General features: G+C 32.6%; 4 protein-coding genes and 1 long non-coding RNA gene across 11 annotated transcripts; 2 read left to right on the forward strand and 3 right to left on the reverse strand.

The window, feature by feature from the left end:
* Positions 1 to 523: 523 nt before the first annotated feature.
* On the reverse strand, positions 524 to 1,878 carry LOC117231746. Its single transcript, XM_033490449.1, has 2 exons — positions 849 to 1,878; positions 524 to 757 (listed from the first exon to the last, which is right to left on the reverse strand). The coding sequence occupies exons 1-2, from the start codon at positions 1,875 to 1,877 to the stop codon at positions 524 to 526; spliced, it is 1,263 nt and encodes a 420-aa protein (XP_033346340.1). The 5' UTR covers position 1,878.
* Positions 1,879 to 2,649: 771 nt separating this feature from the next.
* On the forward strand, positions 2,650 to 7,611 carry LOC117231784 (structural maintenance of chromosomes protein 5). 5 transcript variants are annotated; one of them, XM_033490551.1, is made up of 15 exons: positions 2,650 to 2,721; positions 3,364 to 3,441; positions 3,524 to 3,851; positions 3,914 to 4,252; positions 4,377 to 4,505; positions 4,579 to 4,786; positions 4,872 to 5,003; positions 5,081 to 5,605; positions 5,681 to 5,810; positions 5,880 to 6,126; positions 6,204 to 6,611; positions 6,716 to 6,943; positions 7,016 to 7,195; positions 7,256 to 7,351; positions 7,430 to 7,579. In XM_033490551.1, exons 2-15 carry the CDS (start codon positions 3,383 to 3,385, stop codon positions 7,577 to 7,579), a joined length of 3,159 nt encoding a protein of 1,052 aa, XP_033346442.1. In that variant the 5' UTR covers positions 2,650 to 2,721; positions 3,364 to 3,382. The 5 variants fall into 5 exon arrangements, with proteins under 5 accessions (XP_033346442.1, XP_033346439.1, XP_033346437.1 ...); XM_033490548.1 differs by lacking the exon at positions 2,650 to 2,721 and adding an exon at positions 2,900 to 2,918; XM_033490546.1 differs by lacking the exon at positions 2,650 to 2,721 and adding an exon at positions 3,127 to 3,222.
* Positions 7,612 to 7,623: 12 nt separating this feature from the next.
* Positions 7,624 to 8,567, reverse strand: LOC117231792 (small lysine-rich protein 1). Its single transcript, XM_033490573.1, has one exon. It carries the CDS (start codon positions 8,057 to 8,059, stop codon positions 7,772 to 7,774), a length of 288 nt encoding a protein of 95 aa, XP_033346464.1. The 5' UTR covers positions 8,060 to 8,567; the 3' UTR covers positions 7,624 to 7,771.
* A 1,662-nt stretch (positions 8,568 to 10,229) lies between these two features.
* LOC117231788 (abhydrolase domain-containing protein 2) lies at positions 10,230 to 22,229 on the forward strand. The gene is made up of 7 exons (XM_033490565.1): positions 10,230 to 10,603; positions 15,983 to 16,155; positions 19,240 to 19,407; positions 19,914 to 20,100; positions 20,206 to 20,404; positions 20,487 to 20,637; positions 20,714 to 22,229. The coding sequence occupies exons 1-7, from the start codon at positions 10,449 to 10,451 to the stop codon at positions 20,881 to 20,883; spliced, it is 1,203 nt and encodes a 400-aa protein (XP_033346456.1). The 5' UTR covers positions 10,230 to 10,448; the 3' UTR covers positions 20,884 to 22,229.
* LOC117231793 lies at positions 10,437 to 14,720 on the reverse strand. Of its 3 annotated transcripts, none has more exons than XR_004493022.1 (3): positions 13,840 to 14,718; positions 12,586 to 13,689; positions 11,282 to 12,102 (listed from the first exon to the last, which is right to left on the reverse strand). It is a non-coding gene; the product is annotated as an uncharacterized LOC117231793 (long non-coding RNA). The 3 variants fall into 3 exon arrangements; XR_004493023.1 differs by having other exon boundaries at positions 12,586 to 14,335; positions 14,614 to 14,698; XR_004493021.1 differs by having other exon boundaries at positions 10,437 to 12,102; positions 12,586 to 14,720.
* Positions 22,230 to 23,955: the final 1,726 nt, after the last annotated feature.

Genomic DNA, 23,955 nt, shown 5'->3' on the forward strand with positions numbered 1-23,955 from the left:
TTGCTTCGAAAGTGAATATACTGGAGGTTGATACTTGTAAGGAAAATATCCGAGTAGCCAGCAGATGCAAAAGCACGGGTACATCAACGATTCGAAGTCTGTTGCCCTAAATAACTCCCATGTCTTACGTGTCTTCACTTTTCCACATTCCTTGACTTTTGTCGTTAACACCATTAGATGTTAGTCATTAGATGTTAAGCAGTCTCGAAAAAATTCAATGTTACCGAAGAAACGTAGCCATAAACTATAATACTACTATAGACTACTATAATCCATAAAACAGACTATCGCTTTTAAGCCGAAAACACTATGTATAATGAAACTCATTTATGAAGGCGTGAAGACGTGCAGTTTGATAATGAAACGTACGTGTAAATAAATAATTGGAATAGCTAAGTAACTATGAAGCGTCGTTCTCTGAAGATGCTTTTAACGTGATTAAACATGCCACTTTATTGCGAAGGAAATAAATTTGTTATGAATTAATTTTATCAATTTTTCTAACTAATTTTTTAAATATATTTCATTCATTAACCCAGGAGTTCTTCTTTAACAAGACTCGACGAGTAAGAACTGCACTAATATTAACAAAAATGTAGTAATGCCGCACGCCATCTGTAACAAGTGTCGATAAAAATACTTCATTCCTTTTGATCCAATCTCCTATTACCTTTGTCAAAAGGGTTGCGTCTATTATGAGTCCCTTCATCACGAACACGTTACCCTTTTGCAGCACTTGCAACGAGAACAACTCCAACTAGAATCACGTACATTGATTACAATTTCAATATATTTCTTCTATATTTCCAACATAAATCATCGATAGTAAAATAATCGTCTCATCTTACCTCCGTCGTCACCTGCTCGTCGAAAGTATGTACAAGAATTCGATGAACGTTGGAACCAATTTTTGTCATCTGGCTTCTGGTAGTTTCAACTATCGAAACTGTTATAATTACGTGTACGGTGTGAAGAATTGCGAAGATAAGAGCAAAAGAGAACGATCTCATCTTGCCTACTTCGTTGAACAAGATTAAATGGTTGTACATATTGAATGTAATGTCGATGACCATTATTGTGAACGTGGCTTCGATTTGCATGCTACACGTGCTATTCAGTAGCTGAACGAGTTCGCTCATCTCTAGATGTTGCTTTTTAAGAGTCCTCAACTTCGTCAACAATATAGGATTCTTCTGCATATGATAGACTCTTCTGAGTAGATGAGGCTCATCATTGACTAGAATTTCCTTCACTTGCACTAAAGAATCGTTTATGTATTTAAAACAGGCATTTAGCATATATACGTTATTCGTGTACAAGCTAATCAGTGCGATAACACCGAAAAAAGTATACCAACAGGTGTAACCAAAAATATTATTTCTGTAGAGGTAGATAATGTGTGGGATGGAGCTCACTAGTAGTATCAGGAACAGAGTATCTTTTATCAGAATTCTTGTAGCCACTCCACAAAAAATTTCTGAAGGCAGTATACGAGAAACATTCGAGACGCGATTCATCACTCGGATCATTGACCTACTTTTAACGTAATTCATAATGAAAATCATGGGACCGCAGCACAATATTAAATTAAAATGCAATTTAGATGTCACTGTCAAGAAATTCTCTGAAACAAAGTTCATTTCGTACAGAGCGAGAGATGCGCAGCTCAAATAAATAATGATGGAGATTGTAGAGAAAACGGAGTATGATTTCAAGTATACGAGTTTCGATGCTTTGAGTTTGTATGGTAAAAATCCCATGAAACGATTGATGGAAGCAGTAGGGCTTATTAACGATATGTAACTACCGAAGTACGACGACCATGATTTCCACTTTTTAACTGATCTTCTCTCGAATTTCGTTGATCGATTATACATTTTAAGAACCTGAGCTAAAACAATGTGGTTTTTAGTAATTTTTTATGTAGATATTTAGATTCTTCACGAAGCAAGCGAAACTGTATTTTTTATACGAAAGTTACGTTCGCCTTAGAAATCGTGTTTTATACTATCCTGAAGGAAAAATATCTCTTACCGTAAGAAGTATAAATGTTATCGTTTATTGAATAATAATGAAATTTAATCAATTCTACTCGAATCTAATTCAATCATCTGAAGCAAAGGAATAATACAACCCACTAACGGAAAGTGTTTCGTAACATAAAAGGCTTGCAGGAAATATGGTAGTAATAGCATTATAGTGATTACAATTGATCCATAAAGCGAAATGAGAGTAATTCATGATGCACTATTTATCAATTTTATTTCTTACTTCGTATTTTTATCAGCTGTGAAATGCTTTTTATTGAAAATATTTTAGAAGATGACAATATCTTCAAAGAGGGTCTTCATTAGAATATTTAGAATCGTTATTTTGGTTATTATCTGATTTTTATATTCGTTACAAACATAGAATTAGTATTAACGATAAGTTGAGTCATAATAACATATGTATGTATGTTTCGTTTATGAAAAGTACTATGATAGTGGAAACATTCGCGTTAAAGTTACTCACTAGAATAAGTTTATCAATTCAAATTATATCTTTTGACGTCATTACTTTGTGCGTAGTTTATGTGTCAGTTTCCTGTAGTTAATACTGTCACTAAATATAGTGGTCTGTTATTTGCATTATAGTTTGATAAAAAAATCATTTTCTATTGTTGAAAGGAACATACAGTTTTGAGTTGGAAGAGAGAGGAGTTCAGACACGTTTAAATAAGTTTGTCATATTTTATCGCTTATATATAAGTTATAACCATTCTATTAAAATTACACATAATTTAATTATTTTGTTACATATAAATTAATAGCAAAGGACAACATAAATTAATAGTAAAGGAACTTCGCAAATGTTAATAAATAAATCTGTAATTTCTTAACAAATTGTACAATATTAATAATATTATATAGGGAACTGTAAGTACTAATCATACAAATATGTATTATTCGTATATAATTTTAAAAGGAAATTATATTATTATGCTTTATATTATTATTTTAAATAAATATGTTTGCATAATTTACATATATTTATGTAATGTTTATATACATTATAATATATTTATGTACAATATATTTTTGTACATGTGTAAAGTGGTTCAAACATATACAACTACAAGTTACACCTATTAATAGTTACATTTTTTGGAGCCGAATGCATTTGTTTTGAATAGGTTAAGTTTACTTGCCACTGAAACCTCTCGTGCAACTTGAAGGATAAGTAAATAATTAGTAGAATTCTATGAATTAATTTTAATGAGATATAGTAATTGCTATTTCTTATGTTCTTATCATGAAACATCATATAATAGTTGCTTAAATAGTAATTTCTCAATAATGAATTCATGTAATTTATTTAAAGGTTTGTACAAAGAAACATCATGAGTAATAACGATATTGATAAAGGAATAATTACTTATATTTATTTAGAAAATTTTGTGTGAGTACTAATTAAACATTCTTTTTTAATGCTTATAAAGAAATAATAGTTTAAATATGTATAAAATTTTCTTTTATTACAGGACTTATGATAAAGTTTGTGTAAAACCAGGTAGGAACTTAAATGTTATTATTGGCCCTAATGGCACTGGTAAATCGACAATTGTTTGTGCGATTGTGCTTGGATTGGGAGGTAAACCTACCACCATTGGTCGAGCTATTCATGTTGCGGATTATATAAAAAGAGGATGTGATGAAGCAAAGATTGAAATTCATCTTAAAAATGGGAAAGGCAACGATATTGTTATTCGAAGAATATTTAACAAATGCGGGAAATCTTTCTGGTTCCTTGATAATAGACAAACAGGTATTAAAGAAATACAGGAATTAACAACAAGTCTTAACATACAGGTATGTGTATATAAGAAATATTCATTTGAATAAAAATTACTTTCACTTCTTTTTGCTTTCAGATAGATAATCTTTGCCAATTTCTCCCACAAGATAAAGTACAAGATTTTTCAAAGATGAATGCACAAGAATTGTTAGAAAATACAGAAAGATCTGTTTGTAATCCCATTATAGTCGAACGTCACAAAAACTTGATACAATATAGGATAGATCATAAGGATTTAGAGAAACAAATTGAAAGTAAAAAAAAGTCACTAGAATCGAAAACTCAGATTTACGATAGTTTAAAAGAAAGTGTCAGTAGTATAAAAGAAAAGAAATTAATAAAGGAGAAAATTTTACGTTTGAAACAGAAGAAAGCATGGATACTATATGAACAAAGACGTAAAGAACTAGTTAAGGTAGGAATACAAAATTATAAAAGTAATGGTTATGTGATCGTTACATCATTATTTGGATCCATATTTTTATGATTCAATCATTACTTCATATACGTAATTATTTTATAATTGCTAATGTTTGCAGTTAAAAGACATGAAGAATGCTGCACAAGCTGAAGTGGCACATTTAGAAGCGGAAATAAAGCCTGTTAATGACGCAATAACACAAATGAAGTCAGAAATTCAATCGCTTCAAACTTGTCTTTCAGACCATGTAAGATCACATAGTTTGAGCAACAAAAATATAAATGTAAAATATAAATATATTCTCTGTTTTTTACAATTAGAAAAATAAAGTCAAGATCAAAGATATGAAACTGAAGAAAATGATGGACAATATTGTAGACTACGAAAATGATGTTAAAGATTGCGAAAATTCATGCAAGCAAAGAATTCAAATAGAAGAGGCTCGAGATCATGACATTGATATTGCACAGAAACAAAAAAAAAAACTTGATAACGATTTATTACTAATGTTGAAAGATATTGGATCTGGTTTGTTCTATTCTAATTATGCTATATTTTGGGATAATATATTTTAAGACAATATAAAACTTTCAGAATATGTTATATCTTACAGAGGAAATTTTAGTGAAACAGCGCCAAGAAATAATATCCGACATAGAAAAGAAAAGGAATATCATTAATATGTTAGTAGGCCAAGCTTCAGAATCAAAACAAAAAGAAGACCAGCTAAACCTTGAAATTGCATGTAAATTTTATTTAAATTATTTTATTTTATTAAAATTACTTTTGTTGCTTTTAAATATAACAAAATACAATTTTCAGCTCAAGAAGCAGAACTACAAGCTCTTAATATTGAAGCAAAACGATTACAATTGTTAAGGGAGAGAAGTGTTGATACATATAAAGCAGTGCAGTGGCTGAGGGAAAATCGTAACAAATTTTCAAATATGATACATGAACCTATATTACTTAATATGAACGTGAAGGAAGCTTCTTATGCGAAGTATTTGGAAAATATCATTCCATTTCGGGACATGATAGCATTTGTTTGTGAAGATAAACAAGATATGAACATGTTATTGCATTACTTAAGGGACGAGCACAATTTACAAGTAAACGTTGTACATTCTGATCCTGCGAAAGATGTTTCTATGAATCCAATTGTTCCATTGCAACACATTAAACAATTTGGCTTTACTCATTACTTAGTATCGCTGATTGAAGCTCCGAGCACCATTATGAAATATTTAGTGTCTATGTATAATTTAAACAATATACCCATAGGAAAAAATCAAGTTGATGATAACATCGATCGTATACCTAACAATATACGTTGTTACTTTAGTCGTAAGTAAATTGATATACGTTAGTATATTGCAATGAACAGAATTGAGATCATTATTTCTTAATTTCATTTCTTAGAAAATAATGTATATATGGTAAATAGATCTAAGTACACTGGAGAAAAATCTATCGGAATGCAACCAGTATCGGGTACAGGAATGTTATCTATTGTGTTAGATAGATCAAGAATGTTAAACATTGAAGAAAAGTTTGTTGATATTTTTATTTGATAAAGTTATAATATTTTGAATAAGTTATAATTAAAATATTCTTCCAGATTGAAAGTATTACGAGAGAAGAAAAACAAGGAAAGTAATAAACTTAAACAGCTTGATGAGCAAGTACATGAACAAAATAAAGAGTTAGATAAAATAAAAGCTACCAGAAACAAATGTCAGCAAGATCTTCAACAAATACAAACTCTGAAATCTAAAATATATATAGTGGAGAAAAAAGTTGTAGATTTACAAAATGGGCGAACCACTGTTGAAGAAATAAAAAAATCTTCTACTAAAGAAATAAAGGTTCTATTAAAGATTAAATAATTTTTTGTATTATTAAAAAAATAATACATATATATATGCATTTATAAATTCCACAGAAAATTATGGAGAAGCAAATAAAAATATATAAAGCATACAATACTGAATTAATAGAGTCTGTTGAATGCATTATGGACAGTGAGACAACCGACTATGTATTAACATTGCGTAATCGATCTTTGAGAATGAAAATAAACAATTCTCACGATTTAAGAGAGCGACTCAAGGAAGCAGAAGATAAAGTGAAGCAATTATGCCAGGAATTACAACCTCTGAAGTACGAAGTACAAAGAATATTTAATCAAGCATTGCAAACTACCAATGGTATCAGTGCCTCGGACGGTGCGTTTGCACCCATAAAAAAGATATTCAATAAATTGCCGCCGACCATAGAGGAAATTAATAATGAATTGAATATCGCGCAAGCAAAAATGTTTTGTATGGGAAATAATATAGACGGAGAAAATGTGAGCTTCAAAAGATTACAGTTAACAGTTAAAGTTAAAAGATTACAGTTAAAGATTACAGTTTGACAGATAAAAAATGAATTGATTATCCACTTTAATTTCAGATATTACAAGAATATGAGCAAGTAGAACAAGATATAAACCAATTAAAAGATTCGATTCAGAGTAAAACACAAGAATTACAAAAAAGTACACAAAATATAGAATCGTTACGAAAAGAATGGTTAACGCCTTTATCACAAACCATTGAAAAAATTAATTCTAATTTCAGTATGTATTTCTCAGCAATGGATTGTGCTGGTGAAGTTGTATTGGCACAACCAGAGAATCGTGTGAGTTACCATTAAATAAAATAGATGATATACTTATTATTTGAGAACTTAGAAACATCTCAATGCTTACAGATGGAATTTGATCAGTATGGTCTCAAGATTAGGGTAAAATTCAGAAATACCGACCAATTACAAGAATTAACAAGATATCATCAAAGTGGTGGAGAAAGAGCTGTAACTACTGCTATTTATATGATTGCACTTCAGGAATTGTCAAGAGTACCATTTCGCTGTGTTGATGAAATTAATCAGGTATTCTTATTGAATTTTATACAATTAGCGTTTTATTCTAACATTTCTGTTTCATCACAGGGCATGGATGCTGTAAATGAAAGAAGAGTATTTAATTTGCTTGTGAAAATGACTGGACGAGCAAATAGTTCTCAGTATTTTTTACTCACACCAAAGGTAGTGTATATTAATCATTCTCTATACAATTATACAAATAATTGATCTAATAATGATATTAAATTTATTTTTATCTAGTTACTACCGGATTTACAATATTCAGAGACAGTGACGGTCCATTGTGTGTTCAATGGAGCGTTCATGATTAATCATACAGAATTTGATACAGAAAAGTATTGTGAGTTCATTGTTGGGGCAATGGAAAGAGAATGTACGGATGACGATTGACGATTAAAATATTTTGTTATGTCTAAATACTACATATATTATAATGTTTACGTTGAAAATGTAGTTATACAGAGTATTATAGATATATTTTTCCGAATATTTAAAACGTGAGTGAATTCTATGAAAAAAATATATATATATTTTATTGATACCTTATCATACAAATATCTGGTCATTTTAGGTGATTATTATTCACTTCCTCCCCTTCTTCTTCTTCTTCTTCTTCTTTTGTGCTTCAGGCCAAGGGAATCCTCTACACTTCAATACATCCATAATATTATGGCAAGTATAATAAGCATTTTCCATGACCTCTTCATTAAAGATATCCATAGTAAATTTTGCCCTTCCTCCACTCTTTCTTGACCTTTTTGTTCCCTTATTTTTACCACCATTGTTGTTTTTGCTGTGCTTGCCGTTTCTACCCTTCTTTTCATTCTTGCCATTATTTTTGGCCATTTTCTTTTTACTCTTTCCTCGCATCTTACCCTTCAATTGGATGAATTAATACAAGTAGTTTCGTAAAAGATGATTCAAATTACAACATGAAATTCTATATCATTTCTAAGCATCTTAATGACGAGAAGCATCGCCGAGTTGTTATATCATCCTATATATAAATCGTTACTAGATACGCGGTTATTTCAATAATGGTTGCTATGACACAGACACATATACACACATCGATAATTTCAACTCTTTTGCAACGATATATTTCAAATATCTGAGAATCACGACGTAAAAGAGTACGTGCAATCGTTTATCAGTTATATCGCATAATATTTCTGTTGGAAGCAAATTAAAATTCAAAGTATTGGTTTTTCAATGAATTTTTCAATTATGGGAGTGTCATGCACTCATTTTAAACTACCTCAAGTATCACTTAATAGTATTTGTTAATCATCAATCTTCATTCATTTTTTCAAAAACATTTGATATATCATATATAAAAGATACACTTATGGACAGTTAAACAAATTGAAGTAACAAATTATTCACGTTTTATTATATTTTGTAAACTAATTAAAATAAGATAACTTTCATAGGCTAAAATATTTTCAAAGATGTGAATGATTTAGATGACATTATCAAAAAAATATATTTTTAAAAAATGAATGTTATAGTAGAGTATATCTCAATCTATTGTGGCTCCCAGGGTAAGATACATGCATAAAACTCGCGTGGCAGTCACTGCGTTAATAATTATTAAAAATATTTTAAGATACGAAGCTGCAAAACCAACCACTCTGTACAACGCGATTTTTAAAACTGTGCAACAATCGCATTTTGTGACATCGACCCGTAAAATAGAAATCGTTCCCGCATCGACTAATTATCGAAGTATCGATCCAGCTAATAGACCGAACAACCTTGACCTTAACCTTAACTGTGGCTCAAGAATTCCTATAGTGTTCTCAAATAATATAACGGGTCAGTGACACGATATTTCGCGATTACCTTCGTGAATCGTTCGCAGCCTCGAAGAAGATTCGACCGTGCTTCGAAAACGCGAATAGAATCGTTTTGCCGTAAGGGGACAATGTACGGACGTCCTTATCAAAGCATAGTCGCTTTCCATTATTCATGTGTGAGAAATATAAAAATTTAATTATATAGTAATTGTGGGGACATTTATTGTTCGTTACAGTGAAATATTTCAAAGTGAACATTTTATTTTTAGTAATTTTAATTTCAACATAACATAATTCAGTAAATTATACTCGTAACAATTTTTGTTGGCATTGAATTATAGAGTTGAAGTGGCAAATGATGGAAGTGAAGATTCTCAATGTAAATAAAAGATATTGGTTTAAAGTTGATATATAGTGACTATAAAAAGTATTCGCATATACCCTTATTTTCCAATAAAACGATAAATTATCAGTTTCCGTATTTCAATTTCATAGTATCAAATTTTTTAAATCCTATAAAAGTACTACTAAAGGGTATAAAATTTAGTATACTTGAACCTAACTAATTAGTATGTAAATATTATATTACAAATATAGTGAAGTGCAAATACTTTTTTTGGATACTGTACATGATTTTAGCTGTTCCTAACAATAGCCCTAGGTACTAAATTCACTTATTCTAGCACTTACAACAATTTACGTTCTTTTCCATGAATAAAGATATTTTTTGCTCTCTGGATACTTGACATCATTTTCTGTTTAAACTCTTCAGTATAGCCAACATTAAAATTTATGGTCAAATATTACATGCAAAAATTCAAAGCTAATTTCTACCTTGTACCTGTACATTTAACAATATAGTTTAAAAAATTATTACGCGGAACTTTTTGAGAGGAGAAAAGAAAGAGAGGAAAGTAGTGCCATAACGCTAGTGGGATTCTAAATAACAGCGAATGCGAACTAGGGCCACGAACCAGCTGCGATTCGCGGCATTCGAGATACAACTGTCTGACCGTGTACGTATGTGCATATATATAAGCAGAATCATCTGAAAATTTAACTTGTGTTTTGGAATCGTCTATCTAGCTGGGTCTGACTTTTGGCTCTGTCTCCCATAATCCAAATCGAAGTTTCGACCGACGCGTGCAGATGGAGGTTCCGTGAACCTAGGTGTACATATGTATATTGATAGGCATGCGCAAATCGACCGTCAAGTGCCGGTAAAACAAACGAGGAATACAGTCGCATACAGTCCTCGCGACGAGTATCACGTATTTTGTGCATCGCCGACCGAAGGTCCTTCGTAGTCCTCCAGCATACATACATATACATATATCATTGCACAAGGGTGCAACCAATCAACTTAAACATTCCTTTTCGTACGTCAATATCCATTCGGTATTGGCGTGGAACGTAAAAAGGAAGAAATCGAATTTTTGTGACATAAGCAACGGAGAAACATGTCCACGGCGCTGTTAGCCGTGTTCGCCGTGATCCTGTGTATCCTGTTCAGGATATTAAATGTAAACAGTGCACCGCAGAAGCCATTGATCGTCTGTAAAGATCAGTCATTCCTAACGACGATCCTTAAAATCGCTCCTGTCATCACAGAACCGTAAGTTTTTCAACAATCTTTCTTTTTTTATTTCATCAATTATTTCACCACTAGCAAAACTCCAGGTTCTGAATCTCGCTGCATAATGTTCATGGTAGAAAGTGAGGTTAGGTTACCTCGGTACGCCGGATATTTTTCTTGCATGCATACAAATAAGTAATCACACGTGACAAATTTTATACAATGGACCCTTTATTTTTTAATCAGATTTATACTTGATAAATTCTCGATAACTAAATGTCTCGAATACGATTTATCGATCGATAAACCCGAAAATTCGCGAAACTTACCAGGCACGATTGAATGGTAAGTTTTATTTTAATCGTTTAGCACGGGCCTGATCTAGTTTTCACTAATAGACAATGACCCTCTCAATCTACTTAATTACATCACTTAATACGCGTTATAGAAAACTTAATGTCAACCCCGTTGTACCACGATCACATTCCTCTGATAATATCTATATTTTACATATTTTGTATCTATATAATATAGATAGTAAACCAGTACGTGCCACTTGTACAGTTTGTCATTTATTATTTTATTAGAAAACTGCAAATATTTATGTATTTCTTCTATCTAACTTCCATTTTGTAAATTAAATTTACAAAAATACGAGTGTGCAAAAATATCCATAATCTAGTTATTAATAATAAACACCTGTAAGAAAAGCATAAATAAGTTTTAGTAACCTTATATTGTTAAATACACCTCCTGAACATAAAATATGTTCTCATTCACAAAAATGGAAATACAAGAAAAAAAAGTTTAGTAATTTACTTCAATTTCTTTGTGCAAGCTGTATTAACTTTAACCAGTTCCTTCAAAGTAGTGTGCGTTTTAAAAATAATCTTCCGCGATAAAATAATTGCTTATACATCGTATACATTTGTGTCGCTATAATCAATGATTTAAAATTACTGTAACATTTATCCGGAGAAGTATCTCACCTTGTTAGATATTTACAAATCAAAGTACATGTAAAATTAAAATTTCCTTCTGAATAAATCTCATTGAAATTTTGGACAAAATTGTCATGAGAAGAGGTAAAGCAGATAAATCGGATCGAGATGATATAATTTGGAAAAGGATGCAGATAGTGCAATCGTTAGCATTGTTCTATCATTTTTAGTATTGCATAATGTCTTGTTCTGCTCTTGGCTATGACCTCACTGGATAAATGGCTTAAGTATGTTTGCATCACATTTATCAGAACATTGCAACGAACGCTACACATTGTTGTTGAGAGCTTATCTGAAATTAAAGCAAATCATACTTAAAGCGTCGTTTTATTAATACAAATGTCTTTGGAATTACACAGACAAAGAGTGGAATAATCCAACTACCGTATCTGTAAATTATGGTTCATATCGAAATTTTCAAGGAACCGATAATTCATCGATCATGTTCTGGATTAAAATAAAGAAGGGGTATGCAAGTTGAACTGCTCACTTGTATATCCAAACATGAGCTCGCTGGAAAAATGTAGGAGTTCTTTTCTGGAAAAAAAATGATTCACCGAAACGGACGTATCAGAGCAAGTTGAACGTTCAACGAGTTATCATTGCATGAGATTTATGCATAACTTTCTTCGTATTTTACCGTAAATCGATTTTATATATTAAAGAAATCTTGAAAATATTTATATCAAGACGCTTTTTAAATATCAATATTTCTGAAAGAAGATTACGTGTAATAAACAGGAGATAATTACAACAGTGGAAGATCTCTTAAATAGTTCAGTTCAAGAAAGTGAAAAAAACAGCGATTCCTCTGTTCCATTTTATTATTAGTAGAATCGTATTATTATATACGTTAGGAGACTTATTTCTTATGTTATACGAAAGACTTAAACCACAGATTGTAGCGTGCAAGAGAAAACGTAATTTTTCATGTAATCGCGACCTCATTAATTCCAAGAAGAAAAAAATATTTCATATATTTACATATGTATTTTTAGAACTTCGTGATATGATACTCACCAAAGACTGCATTGGTTTCATATTTTTCTGATTGCGGATGCAAATGCTTTCCGTGATATCTTCGATTCCAAAAAAGCCGACGTTGACTAATAATCAGCTATTTAACCGACACATTTGCACAGAGAGACTTCCTTCACTTTATCGAGTGATCGCGTTTCTTAACAATCTCGTTGTATTCACTTTTACTTTTGTAGAACGAAATCCCTTTTCGTAATGGTATGCATTTACATACTATGGAATCATCTTCAATCAGGCAGAGTTTCACATCATGACGATCGAAAGTCGTTCCAGTGATCGAACCCTGATTGAACGAGTTAATTTCCGAAAGATAGGCAGGAAATTAATAATTACCTCGATCCTTTCCTCTCCTGCAAACCGAATCGTGTACATACTAAATTCTCAATTACTATTGCACAATTTGTTTCTGGTTATGTGGATTTAACGACTACTGTTACACTCCAATTTTTATAAAATCCTTGCACATATAAGTTATAGATATTGTAGATAATCGTCAACTTTCTGCGTTGGATATTTAAACTTTTGCACTCGGTGAAGTTATTTCCTTTAATTAAAAAATTGTGACAAAATCTTTGTCTTATCTCTTTCTTGTAATTTTTTAGATGAACCTCCTTCGATGAAAAATGATGGCGTAACGTCAGGAAGAAATTTTAGTTGGTAGAAAAGGATGTTCACTTTTCGACAATCTTAAATCGAAAAGAAATTTTCCAAAACGATAAGATGTGGTTTTCGTGATACGTTTTCCCGCGAATAAACAGTCGTCTACATTTATCGCTCGATTTTGATATGTAACAACCTGTCGCACGAATCGTTATCGTAACACATAAAAAAATAAAAAGCAAACTTAATACCCGCCTTTGATCGATTATACGCTGGCCGTGACTGCAAGCAGCAGCAAATGTTGTAAAACGTACGTAACTTCTTTACATACGAGTACGAAGAGAAGATTGATAGTGAGAAACGTATAATTCCTTCCATTAACGGCCGTCCAGCTTCTAATTAAAAATTTAACGACATGTCTTATTAATTACATTCGTGTGAATCGTAAAAGCCCTCTCTGTCACCGTGATTGTTTGCGACCACTTGCTAAAAAGAATTCTTATAGTAAAGAAAAATATATCTCAAGAGCAATCTCGTTAAATCGTAAATACATAATTCTATTTATTTAATCGCAGGAGACTTGAAACACTTCACGAATGCATATTCATAATTTAAAAGGGACGAAGAGAATTTCACCTTTTTCTTCGATCAATCTGTACGAGACAGCGAAATTTTACTCTGTTGCGTGACATTCTGAATTTCATTTGCCTCAACACGCAACAGAAAGTCGCGATACTTTAATCGTAGAATGATTTTTGCTCGTTGTATCTTTGATTTGTCAACAATGATTATCTTTATGAGTAATGCTACTTTCCAGCACCATTATTATTGTGCTTCTAATTAAACGATAGGAAATTTTAAACTACACTAACTCGTAAAGAAAGAAGAAAAATACTTGGTCTTGACGTACTTATTGTTGGTCGAAGAGATACGACGAGATTGTAAATTAATACGTTACATGGTGACACACGTTGATCTAGTCGCACGTATATGTACATAGTTAGTAGCTGGAATCTCGGTCTGCAGAAGTCATTTATATGATTGGCATATGAAATTTCTTTGTAATATATATGCATCAAGTGAAAAGTAGAAAATCCTGTATTTCCAGAATCCCAATTTACCAAACTGTATACTGTGAACAATTTTTTCAAGTATATTGCAAAGAAAGGAAGAATCCTGAATTTAATGATATAATTCTAGAAAATATCCTGCACTCAATATATTCCTTTATATGTCACCGATGACTATTTCGGTTGTTGAATCATACAAGCAAACTTTGATGATTTCATCATAAGCATTATACATATCTCTTCCACCGACGATACAACACATACTTATGACGTGTTGATATCGAAGAATGCTTCGCACGTATCTTATTAGCGAAGAAGTAATTAAAATGGAATGTCGAACCTGTAAAATTTTCCTTACGTTCGCAGTAATTGGGCGTTCACAAAGAACGTGGCCTTTATATTTCCTCAAAAGAATAGTACATTACCCACTGAAATAAGTAGAAATCGGTGTAAAATTTTACATCTTATCTATTTTGGTTCGTAAGGTCGTAAATCCTTTGAAACAGTCATTGTCCTCGTTTGAATAGCGTCATAGTACAGTTTATTTAATACCTGGGTGAAAAACGTAGGCATTCTTGGATCAGGCTACGATGCCCCTAAGGAAACCTTTCCACAGAAATATAATAACCGCGATCTTCTTTGCCGTGCCATTAACGGACCGGGTTATATTTTCCACCAGTACTGACTGCTTGATGCCAGTAATTTTTACGGCTTCGTATATGCTCCACTGATCCACTAGCGATTCTTTCTTTGTACGTTGCAACGAAGAAGTTTAATGTTTCGCTGTCACGTTTAACTTCGCTTTTACTCCCGGTAAAAATTGCGTAGAATTGCTACGAAAGAAGAGAAACACACTTTCACGCGCGTTGAATGGTTGTTTCCTGGCCTGGTAGAATTGAAGAATAAATTAAACACGAGTCTGCGTGCACATAGTATACCATAGATCCAGATCAACGAGTCGAAAAAGAAATTGAGTTGCACGGGTCAGTAAGTCAGAGATGTACAAAGTGTGGAAGAAATTTTACGCTTGGTTATTAGCCGCATATACTTATCCCTAAAATAGTTTATGACTGCTTTCGAATTACCACCGTGACCTGTTTTCCATCTTTTGCTACAGTGATTAGTAGTTTTCTCAGTTTTACTTTTGCTTACGATTTTTCACGTTTCAAAAACTACTTAAATTCTTAAGACATAAAAGTTGCTTAAGTTTATTGATACCGCAGGGAAGTAGTGGTTTATGACTAGACTGTCCATGCATGCGACAATTTTCCTCAAATTGAATACAAAATAGATTAAATAAAGATCTACCAAGTATTATAACTGCTTGTTTTGCTTTTACTTACTGCGTGATTTCTAAATATTTTCTGTTCCCTCGTGATACTACGAACTATAAACTGGTAAACTGCAAATTTAGAAGAGATGAATTATAAGTAAATATCGAATAATATCATTACACAATAACAAGGGAAATGAAATGCTCTATGTACGTTTGTAGCTTCATCGGAAGTAGCTTTGAGATGTAAATCGTTTGTCAACTCGCTACTTATGAACTTCGATTGTATTCCAAGCGCCTTCGAGATGTAAATCGTATCGCGAAATTGAAAATGCATCTTGTGTAAGATTTGTTTGCTTGGAAACTAGGTGAAGTCGCCGTTCGTGATATGTTTCAATGATAAAAATATTACATCACGCTCGTTTATGTATTTCAGGTACAAACCAACAAGGCTATGGGGTTTCAGTGGCCATGTACAGACCATCGTTCACAGTATTATTGGTCGCGTCCGTTGCCCTTGGCCGATTGGAGAACGAGTGTACATAGGACTTCCGGATGAGACCACTCTCACTTACGATCTTTATCAACCACTAACTAACGACTACGAAGGTCAGTTTCACTGAAAATCTTAAATCATAAGAAGATACTATGAAAAATTCATATTGAAGTTCTATTGGTTGCAACTGAAAGAAACTCTGTAATTTGCTAGTTCTCTTCGCTTATCTTATGTTAAATATGGACGTATGCATCTATAGAGTGATGTAATGAAGCAGTAAAATACAGTTCGATTATTTGTTTTTGTTGCGTCGTGCAACACTCTACCTGGACCGCGGGCCAGACAGACCCCAGATTTTTTTTTTTATTTATTTATTAAAATTACAATCAATTCTCGCGTTGAGAATTTTTAGTAATTTTTCTGGCGTGGCGCAGTGACATGGCTGATTATTTATAATAAGTTAGTACTTATTATAGATAAGTATAATTTACAAGTAAGTTATAAATAAATGAATATTACTTAATTTAGATAGCTAATTGAATCTAGCGTTTAGGTCTAGCGGGTAGTGCCTCTTCAGCCTGCGAATCTGGTCTGTCGTATCAAATAGCCCAGTTATTAGGGGGTTTCGGTGTTTCGGGGGATTCTTTTGCTATATCTGTCGCTATATTTTGATATTTCCTCTTCGACGGTGGGTATCTTGAGGTCGCGGTGTATAGTTTCATTGGTTACATACCAAGGTGCGTCAATTAGGGATCTTAGCGTTTTCGATTGGAAGCGTTGGACTATTTCAATGTTGGAGTTACTTGCTGTTCCCCATAGTTGAATTCAAATCATTATACAATACTGCAATATCTTCTTTCCTTCGTTTCACAGACTCTTTCTGGTTTTCTGTCAAGATATTAGCATCAAACATTAAGTCTGTTTTAGTGAAAATGTAATCCTGTGAATCGGTGTCGATTGATACTTTCTTTTCACAAGAATTTCCTACATTAGACTGCAATTCTTTTGGAAATTCTTTCAAAACCATCTCTTCATTTTCTACAGTAACGTTTTTCGTCTCCAAGCTTTTGTTCAAACTATTAGAAACTAAATTATCCTGACAACTCCCACTAGTCGCTTCTTTAATAGTGGCCTTTGATACAGTTCTCGTTTGTATTCTTGCTAACTTATCGTTTATTCGTGCGATCTCTGCTGCGAGTAGGTTAAATCGTTGCGTGGAAGTCTCGCGCTCTTTCTGCCATGAGTTTATTATAGCCCTAACTGTTGGGTCTATCCCACTACTAGTTGAAGCGGCGTCAACCATTTCGGTATTACTTTCTTGTGGCGTTGCTATTGTTATACTACTTGTACTTTCTGTGCTATTTGGCAAAAGAGTTCAGCGTTCGCTCACCTTGATCGTTTAGCCCGTAGGAAAGGTTCCGTTGCGGTGTTCCTTTATCGAAACGTCAGAGGTGTCTGCTCTGTTGCAGTGGTCCGTTGATCCTCAATCTTCGAAGTTGACCGTAGCCCGAAATGCGTAATTTCGTTTTCTCGAAGCTGATGGATCCTGGCACGGATCGCCAAAATGTCACGTAATTTTTAGGGTTGTTCGGTGAAAATAAAATATAGTTGAGTCGTAACACAACAATTAACTTTGTTTTAATCAACCTTTATTGTGAATTCACCAATCACAATGTAACACGCACTGAATTAGCATAAATCACAATTCACTCCAACCACGTTATGTAAGACTTAGTTACAACAATACATTAAGTACGCGACTTATAAGGGTAGAGACCGATATAGATATGTTGACTATTCTAAGGATACAGAATAAGTGAAGTTTTACTGACGATACTGTGTCTGAGGAAAGCTAGGGGTGGGTGTGTCTAAGGACACGGGACTATCGGATTTGTTGATGACAATTTTGGTTAAGGAAGTGAGGGCAGTAGACACCGTCTCCGATTGGATAATAAGACGGTTGGTGGACCAGGAAGGGTTTTAGCCGCCCTCGCGAGAAAGTTGCCAACGGAACATACCAGATGTGGAGAAAACCAACTTTCTAAGCTAACGCGTGGTAGACAATAAACGTAAAGGGAAATCTAAGACAGGAAATACTCGCTTAGTCCGAAGGACCTTAACCATGAAAATGCCAAGGCCCCTGGTGGGCACTTAAAACTATTGAGGGTGCGCGCCAAGGATATGCAGACATCTGGGTGTCATCATGTCCGTGGTGTGTGGCCTGGTCTCTGATGTGAATTGACGTTACAACAGCATCGTCACCGAACATCACTGATTCTTCAACCTTCAAACATACATCCTTCGACCGGGTTTACACCCGAAGATCAGTCACTCACTTACCTTATACATACGCACCAGCGTAACTATCTTTTACACAAAGTTGTTGGAATAAACTGTCAGTTACAACTAAGTACATCAGTATAATATTCAATTAACCACCTCTATTATCCTAATCGAAATAGGGGATCGATCATTTCGTGGCGTCGATTATCTAATCGTGACGGGAATTTACGACTCCCGTTGGCGTGCTTCCTCGCGATCGCGTCTCTCCGCGAGTGGTCGAAACAGTTTTGATGATTGAGTTTTAACTAGCGTAACTTCGACTTTGACTTTCTTTGATCATTCAACTCTCACACTTGCAGAATAAAGTTCAATAAAGATTAAAGATTGAAAGCGCTATGTCTGAAACAAAAGATAGCCTACGAATCAATACAGTCCCCTATAGGAATGCAAATCATTTTGATTCTATCGTACCAATTGAAGATTAAAGAAACCTTGACCAGATAATTTGCTATAACACGGTGTAGATTAAATAGTTTTCGCGATTTTGAAGCGTGTTATAACTGATAAACTTGCGATATAATTAAAGTTAACGTTTCTTGATAAAAAGATAAGGAAGCTTAGTAAAACTAATAAAGTTTAATGGTCGAGTGAAGCAATCTATACGTATATCTATACGATATACATATATCTATCCAAGAATAACGTCACTATTTAGCATACATATTAAGCTTATGAACAGATATCTGTTGGTATAACAATATCGACATGTTAATGAGTCATTAAAATATTTGAAGAGTCTTTGGCTTGCATCCAAAGGAAGGAAAATATTAATTTGTTTTAGGAATAAGAATGAACCTCTGTGCTCTGCATGTATATGAAATCGATATAATATTTTATATTTTATTTTACTACAGATGATGTAACAATTGCCATCTGTCCTGGGATTTGTAATAGTTCCGAAAGTGTTTATATCAGAACTTTCGTACATTTTGCACAGTGCCATGGGTATCGATGTGCAGTACTTAATCACGTTGGAGTCCTTTCTAGTGTCAAGATCACTGCACCGCGAATTTTTACGTACGGTACGTATATATACGCAATAGCATATTATTATGGAAATACTAGTACATTTACAATATTACCAAGCTAAATTAACGACTTTACGCTCTAATCATTATTTACGTGCATTTCGACCTTGGAATATTTTTTATGTTGACTTTTATTTATCTGTGTTCAATTTTATTATTTTTTCTATTTATTGTTATCTTTATTACTGAAGAAAAAATCGATTATAACTTTCTCACACGTATCATTGTTAATTATGAATTATATAGTTTTATTGATCTGTTAATTGATGAAAATATTACAGAAAAAGAGAACAATGCAGAGTTTTTTTTCTATCTTCCGAAGAAGTTGTCTGGTATAACTTCCAGTAATTTCTAGAAGAACATTATTTTTGTGCGGTTGTCTTGAATGATATATATTAATAGAGCCTACTTTGTGAGAGCCTTAAGGATCTCAAGAGGTTTAATCAAGATGGTGTTAATTGAATTCCTGATTGACATTTGGCTCGATTTGCGTATTACAGGTCACACCGATGATTATCACACGATGCTACAAAGTTTGATGGAGAAGCATCCGAATACAAAAATAATTTGCATTGGCTTTAGCTTGGGCGGTAATCTTGTGACCAAGTACTTAGGAGAACAAAGATCGAATAAGTTATCCAATATAATTGGTGGCATATCTATTTGCCAAGGGTATAATGCCATCGAGTAAGTACATATCATTTTTTCATAAATAAATTCCTTACGAAAAATGATGACTGTGAAAAGTGACGTACTCATAGATTTTTTGCTTTCTGTTCAATTTATGTATAGAGGTACAAAGTTCCTACTTAACTGGCAGAATTTTCGACGTTTCTACCTGTATATAATGACAGAATCTGTGAAGAATATTATACTTAAACATAAAAATATCTTGTTATCTGAAGAAGTTAAACAAAAGTATAATCTAAACGAATGGGATATCATCTCTGCTGCAACTTTACCGGAACTTGATGAAGCATACACTAGAAAAGTAAAATATTTCTTAACATAAATATTATTAAATATCAATTTATGTTTCAGTTATATTCATTTGTATATTAATTATTGTACAGCTCCATAACTTTAGATCCGTGAAAGAAATGTACAAGTGGAGTAGCTCCTTGTTCTATTTAGATAACATTACGACACCTATGGTATTCATCAACGCATTGGATGATCCCATTGTACCTGAGATGTTACTGGAACCTATCAAGGAACATGCCAGTGTGTACTAGCAATCATTATGCATTTATAACTCATTACAGTTTCATAAACATCTTGTATCATTTTTCTGTTTCAGGAACTCGTCCAAACACGTTGTATGTGGAACTGGCTCATGGCGGACATTTGGGATTTTATGAAGGTGGTCTCCTGTATCCAAACCCCATAACATGGCTAGACCGTACTCTGGTCTCTCTCGTAGGGTCTCTCACATTAGCACAAGCGGATAAATTATTGAAAGCCTCTTAACGTAATTTAATTTCACTATCATCATTATTTTGTGAGTAATGCATTCTTAGCTGTGAAGCAGCAACAACTCGTATTTGTGATCTTATTTAAAGATTTTAAATTCGAACTTGATTCGAGCATCAAGAAATTATAACGGATACACGTTAAGCATGAAATCAAGTGTACACGATTTCAAGATTCTTGGGATCCTGCTCATTGCAAGCGCGAATTCGAGCGAATTGAGTTTAAATTATATTTCTTAAGATCGTCCTGAAAAAATATACATAGTTTCGATAACATGATTCGAGAGAATTGATAAGAAAGTTTCTACAATAGTAGCACAACGTTTCGACGTCAATTTATATTTTTTCGATATCTTGGCTATTGACGCTTCATACTCAGGGATCTTTGATAAGTCAGCTTGATAAAAGAATGTCATTACAAAATTGTACACTGAAGACGGTTGGCTTTGGAGCCGCGTTAGAAATTAATAAAAACTCGATTGACTGAAAATAGGGATTCGAATTAAATTTTTAAGAGTTGTAAAAAAAGAAAAGGAATGAATCAATTTATGTGTAGATTTTGGAAAGTCAACAATTCTATCAAAGATACTGAGCACGACACTTCTAAAATATGCATAATAAAGAAAGCTTTGTTCCCTCAATAATGGAATCACTTGAATTAACAAACTGCAGGATTTATTTGTGTGTTATACTATAAGTATATGGATCGTTTCATATGATATACACATCTGAGATAATTCTATTGCTATATATAAATATTCGTTGTTTGTTTATAACAATAACGGACGTGCTACTTTGCATAAACATATCTAACATATATTTTTTATACATTTATCCAGCATCTTCGAAGCAACATGATGAATTTTCGGACCCAATTTATACATCTATATTCTTCTTATGGTAAAACATCAACAACTGTTACATATCCTAATAGACAACCGGTTGAATAATCCTTGGGAAATATTATCTTTTCATTTTTTATAACACGATATTTTTGTTATACAGTTGAAAATTCTTTCTTAATTGGTATTTTAGATGTTGCAGCAATCTATAATCTTTCTCTATGTCTACATAATGAGTGTCATGTACAATCTTCATGAAGTTTTATCCTAGCAACTAATAAAGATGCTCAAACATAAACCAGAATAATATTTCTTGAATGATATATCTCGTGTTAGAGGAAATGTTCATTTTTAATGTTCGTAGTAGTAATTCATGTGATTCCATATACATTGGGCGAGTAAATTCGATATTTGAGCAAATATTACTACTTTCTATTTCACTGACTGATTGAGATGTATTTTGCAAATGTTCTAGAATGAATTCTTCAAAATTCTCAGTTAATGGTACAAAAAAATATTAGACATTCTTCTACATCATTAACAAAAAAATAGAACATAAATAACTCAAATGAGATGTCCTATATATTACAGCAAAAAATATAATAATTGCATGGGACGAAGTAAATTCAGTGAATGCTTACGTTACGTAAGAATAATGAAAAAAAAATGAAAAAAATAAGAACAAGGGCTATCGAACTTTAACCCAGAAATATTATATTTACATATCTTCTTTCAATAATGTGGGACAGATATTAACCCATTGGGGATAACGTCTGTGCACTGTACGGAGTATGGACTTCCGTTTCGTTCCCTGCAGTCAAAGTCCATACGGACCACAGCGCCATGCGGGCATTTTATACATCGCATCACTTTACGTATATTGTTGACACGATATATTTTTATCCTAATTCGGATTTTGTATAGAAAAATATATCACACTGTACTAGATTAATAAGATGACAAACTAACAGAGGAACTTACATCGTTAATTAATTTCGCAAACCAGATGTGTTTCAAAGATGTACAAAAACTTGATTCATCCTTAATTCATCTTAGAAATGTAAGTATATATTGCAAAATATCGGTCGCATGAAGATAAATCGCGAATCTTGCGGTATCTTCGATGGGTTAATTTAGACATAATTTATGACAAAGACAACGTAGTAAACACCATTAGCATGAAACACATACATTAAAGAATATATTTTTTCTATAACTATGGTATATGTTCGTCATCTTTTTGCCAATTATTTATGTCATATGCATTTTCATACTAATGAAATTTATGAATTTGCATATCATAAATTGCATTTAAAATAAAATGCAAAAGAATTTTGCGTTTTACCGAATATTAATACTTTTCTCCTATTTTTTGTTTTTCTGACAAAGTAACTAACACAGTAAGATGCTCTACAAGTATATGATTGATTATAATTAAACTATATTATTTTTCATAAAAAGAATACTCAAGATAAAATTACTGACATTTTCGAATATAAAAATCTATAATCTTAATTTCAGTTCTTTATATTCGGGACAAGAAGATACAAAAATGTTGGTCCAATTATAATATCCTTCACAAACTTAAACGTTAATAATATTAAGGTAAATCATCTAAATATCGGTCTGGAACAATTGAATGTATTCTAACTTTCTACGAATATCGTTTGCGATCGTCTATGAGCATTTTCATGAAATAATACAAGACAATAATGTTACTGATCCACGTTCGTGCAGTGAAGTATTTAGGTGTAGAATTACTTATATATCACGATCACGACTTTAAGTTATTTATTTCTAGAACTTCAGCGTGGGTGCAATTATAGTTGTTAAATATTTAATAATCATCGTTTTGTTATTTAATCTTGTATATATTGGTACTAATAAAACTACGAGGGTTTATACCACATTGATATACGACATGCATGTGTCGTAGTTTTTCAGCTATTTATAATATACGTTTATCGAGCAAATGGAAGCAAATAAATTATTGTAAATAACCACAAAATTTATTACCATACGCGCACATTGATTTCGCAAAATTTTGGCAATTATTTTTAATAACGTCCCATTTGCAATACAACAATCGTTCCATAGCAAATTGTTTAACAACTCTTTATAAATAAGGGTAAATAATGAATATGAAACTATTACGTATATTTTAGAATGTGATTGACAGCTGAGTATTTATGTAAACACGAGGTGCTTACAATAGAGAGTGCCTTAAG

Source organism: Bombus vosnesenskii, unplaced genomic scaffold (assembly GCF_011952255.1).
Source record: "Bombus vosnesenskii isolate JDL3184/JDL3185 unplaced genomic scaffold, Bvos_JDL3184-5_v1.1 scf7180000013273, whole genome shotgun sequence".
Taxonomy (NCBI): Eukaryota; Metazoa; Arthropoda; class Insecta; order Hymenoptera; family Apidae; genus Bombus; species Bombus vosnesenskii.

Coding starts and splice junctions, on each gene's coding strand:
- LOC117231746 (XM_033490449.1), bottom strand. CDS start 1,877: ATGTATAATCGATCAACGAAATTCGAGAGAAGATCAGTTAAAAAGTGG. Junction 758..848: donor ACGAGCAGGTGACGACGGAG/GTAAGATGAGAC, acceptor ACGTGATTCTAG/TTGGAGTTGTTCTCGTTGCA.
- LOC117231784 (XM_033490551.1), top strand. CDS start 3,383: ATGAGTAATAACGATATTGATAAAGGAATAATTACTTATATTTATTTA. Junction 3,852..3,913: donor CAACAAGTCTTAACATACAG/GTATGTGTATAT, acceptor TTTTGCTTTCAG/ATAGATAATCTTTGCCAATT. Junction 5,606..5,680: donor TATACGTTGTTACTTTAGTC/GTAAGTAAATTG, acceptor TTCATTTCTTAG/AAAATAATGTATATATGGTA.
- LOC117231792 (XM_033490573.1), bottom strand. CDS start 8,059: ATGCGAGGAAAGAGTAAAAAGAAAATGGCCAAAAATAATGGCAAGAAT.
- LOC117231788 (XM_033490565.1), top strand. CDS start 10,449: ATGTCCACGGCGCTGTTAGCCGTGTTCGCCGTGATCCTGTGTATCCTG. Junction 10,604..15,982: donor GCTCCTGTCATCACAGAACC/GTAAGTTTTTCA, acceptor TATGTATTTCAG/GTACAAACCAACAAGGCTAT. Junction 16,156..19,239: donor ACTAACTAACGACTACGAAG/GTCAGTTTCACT, acceptor ATTTTACTACAG/ATGATGTAACAATTGCCATC.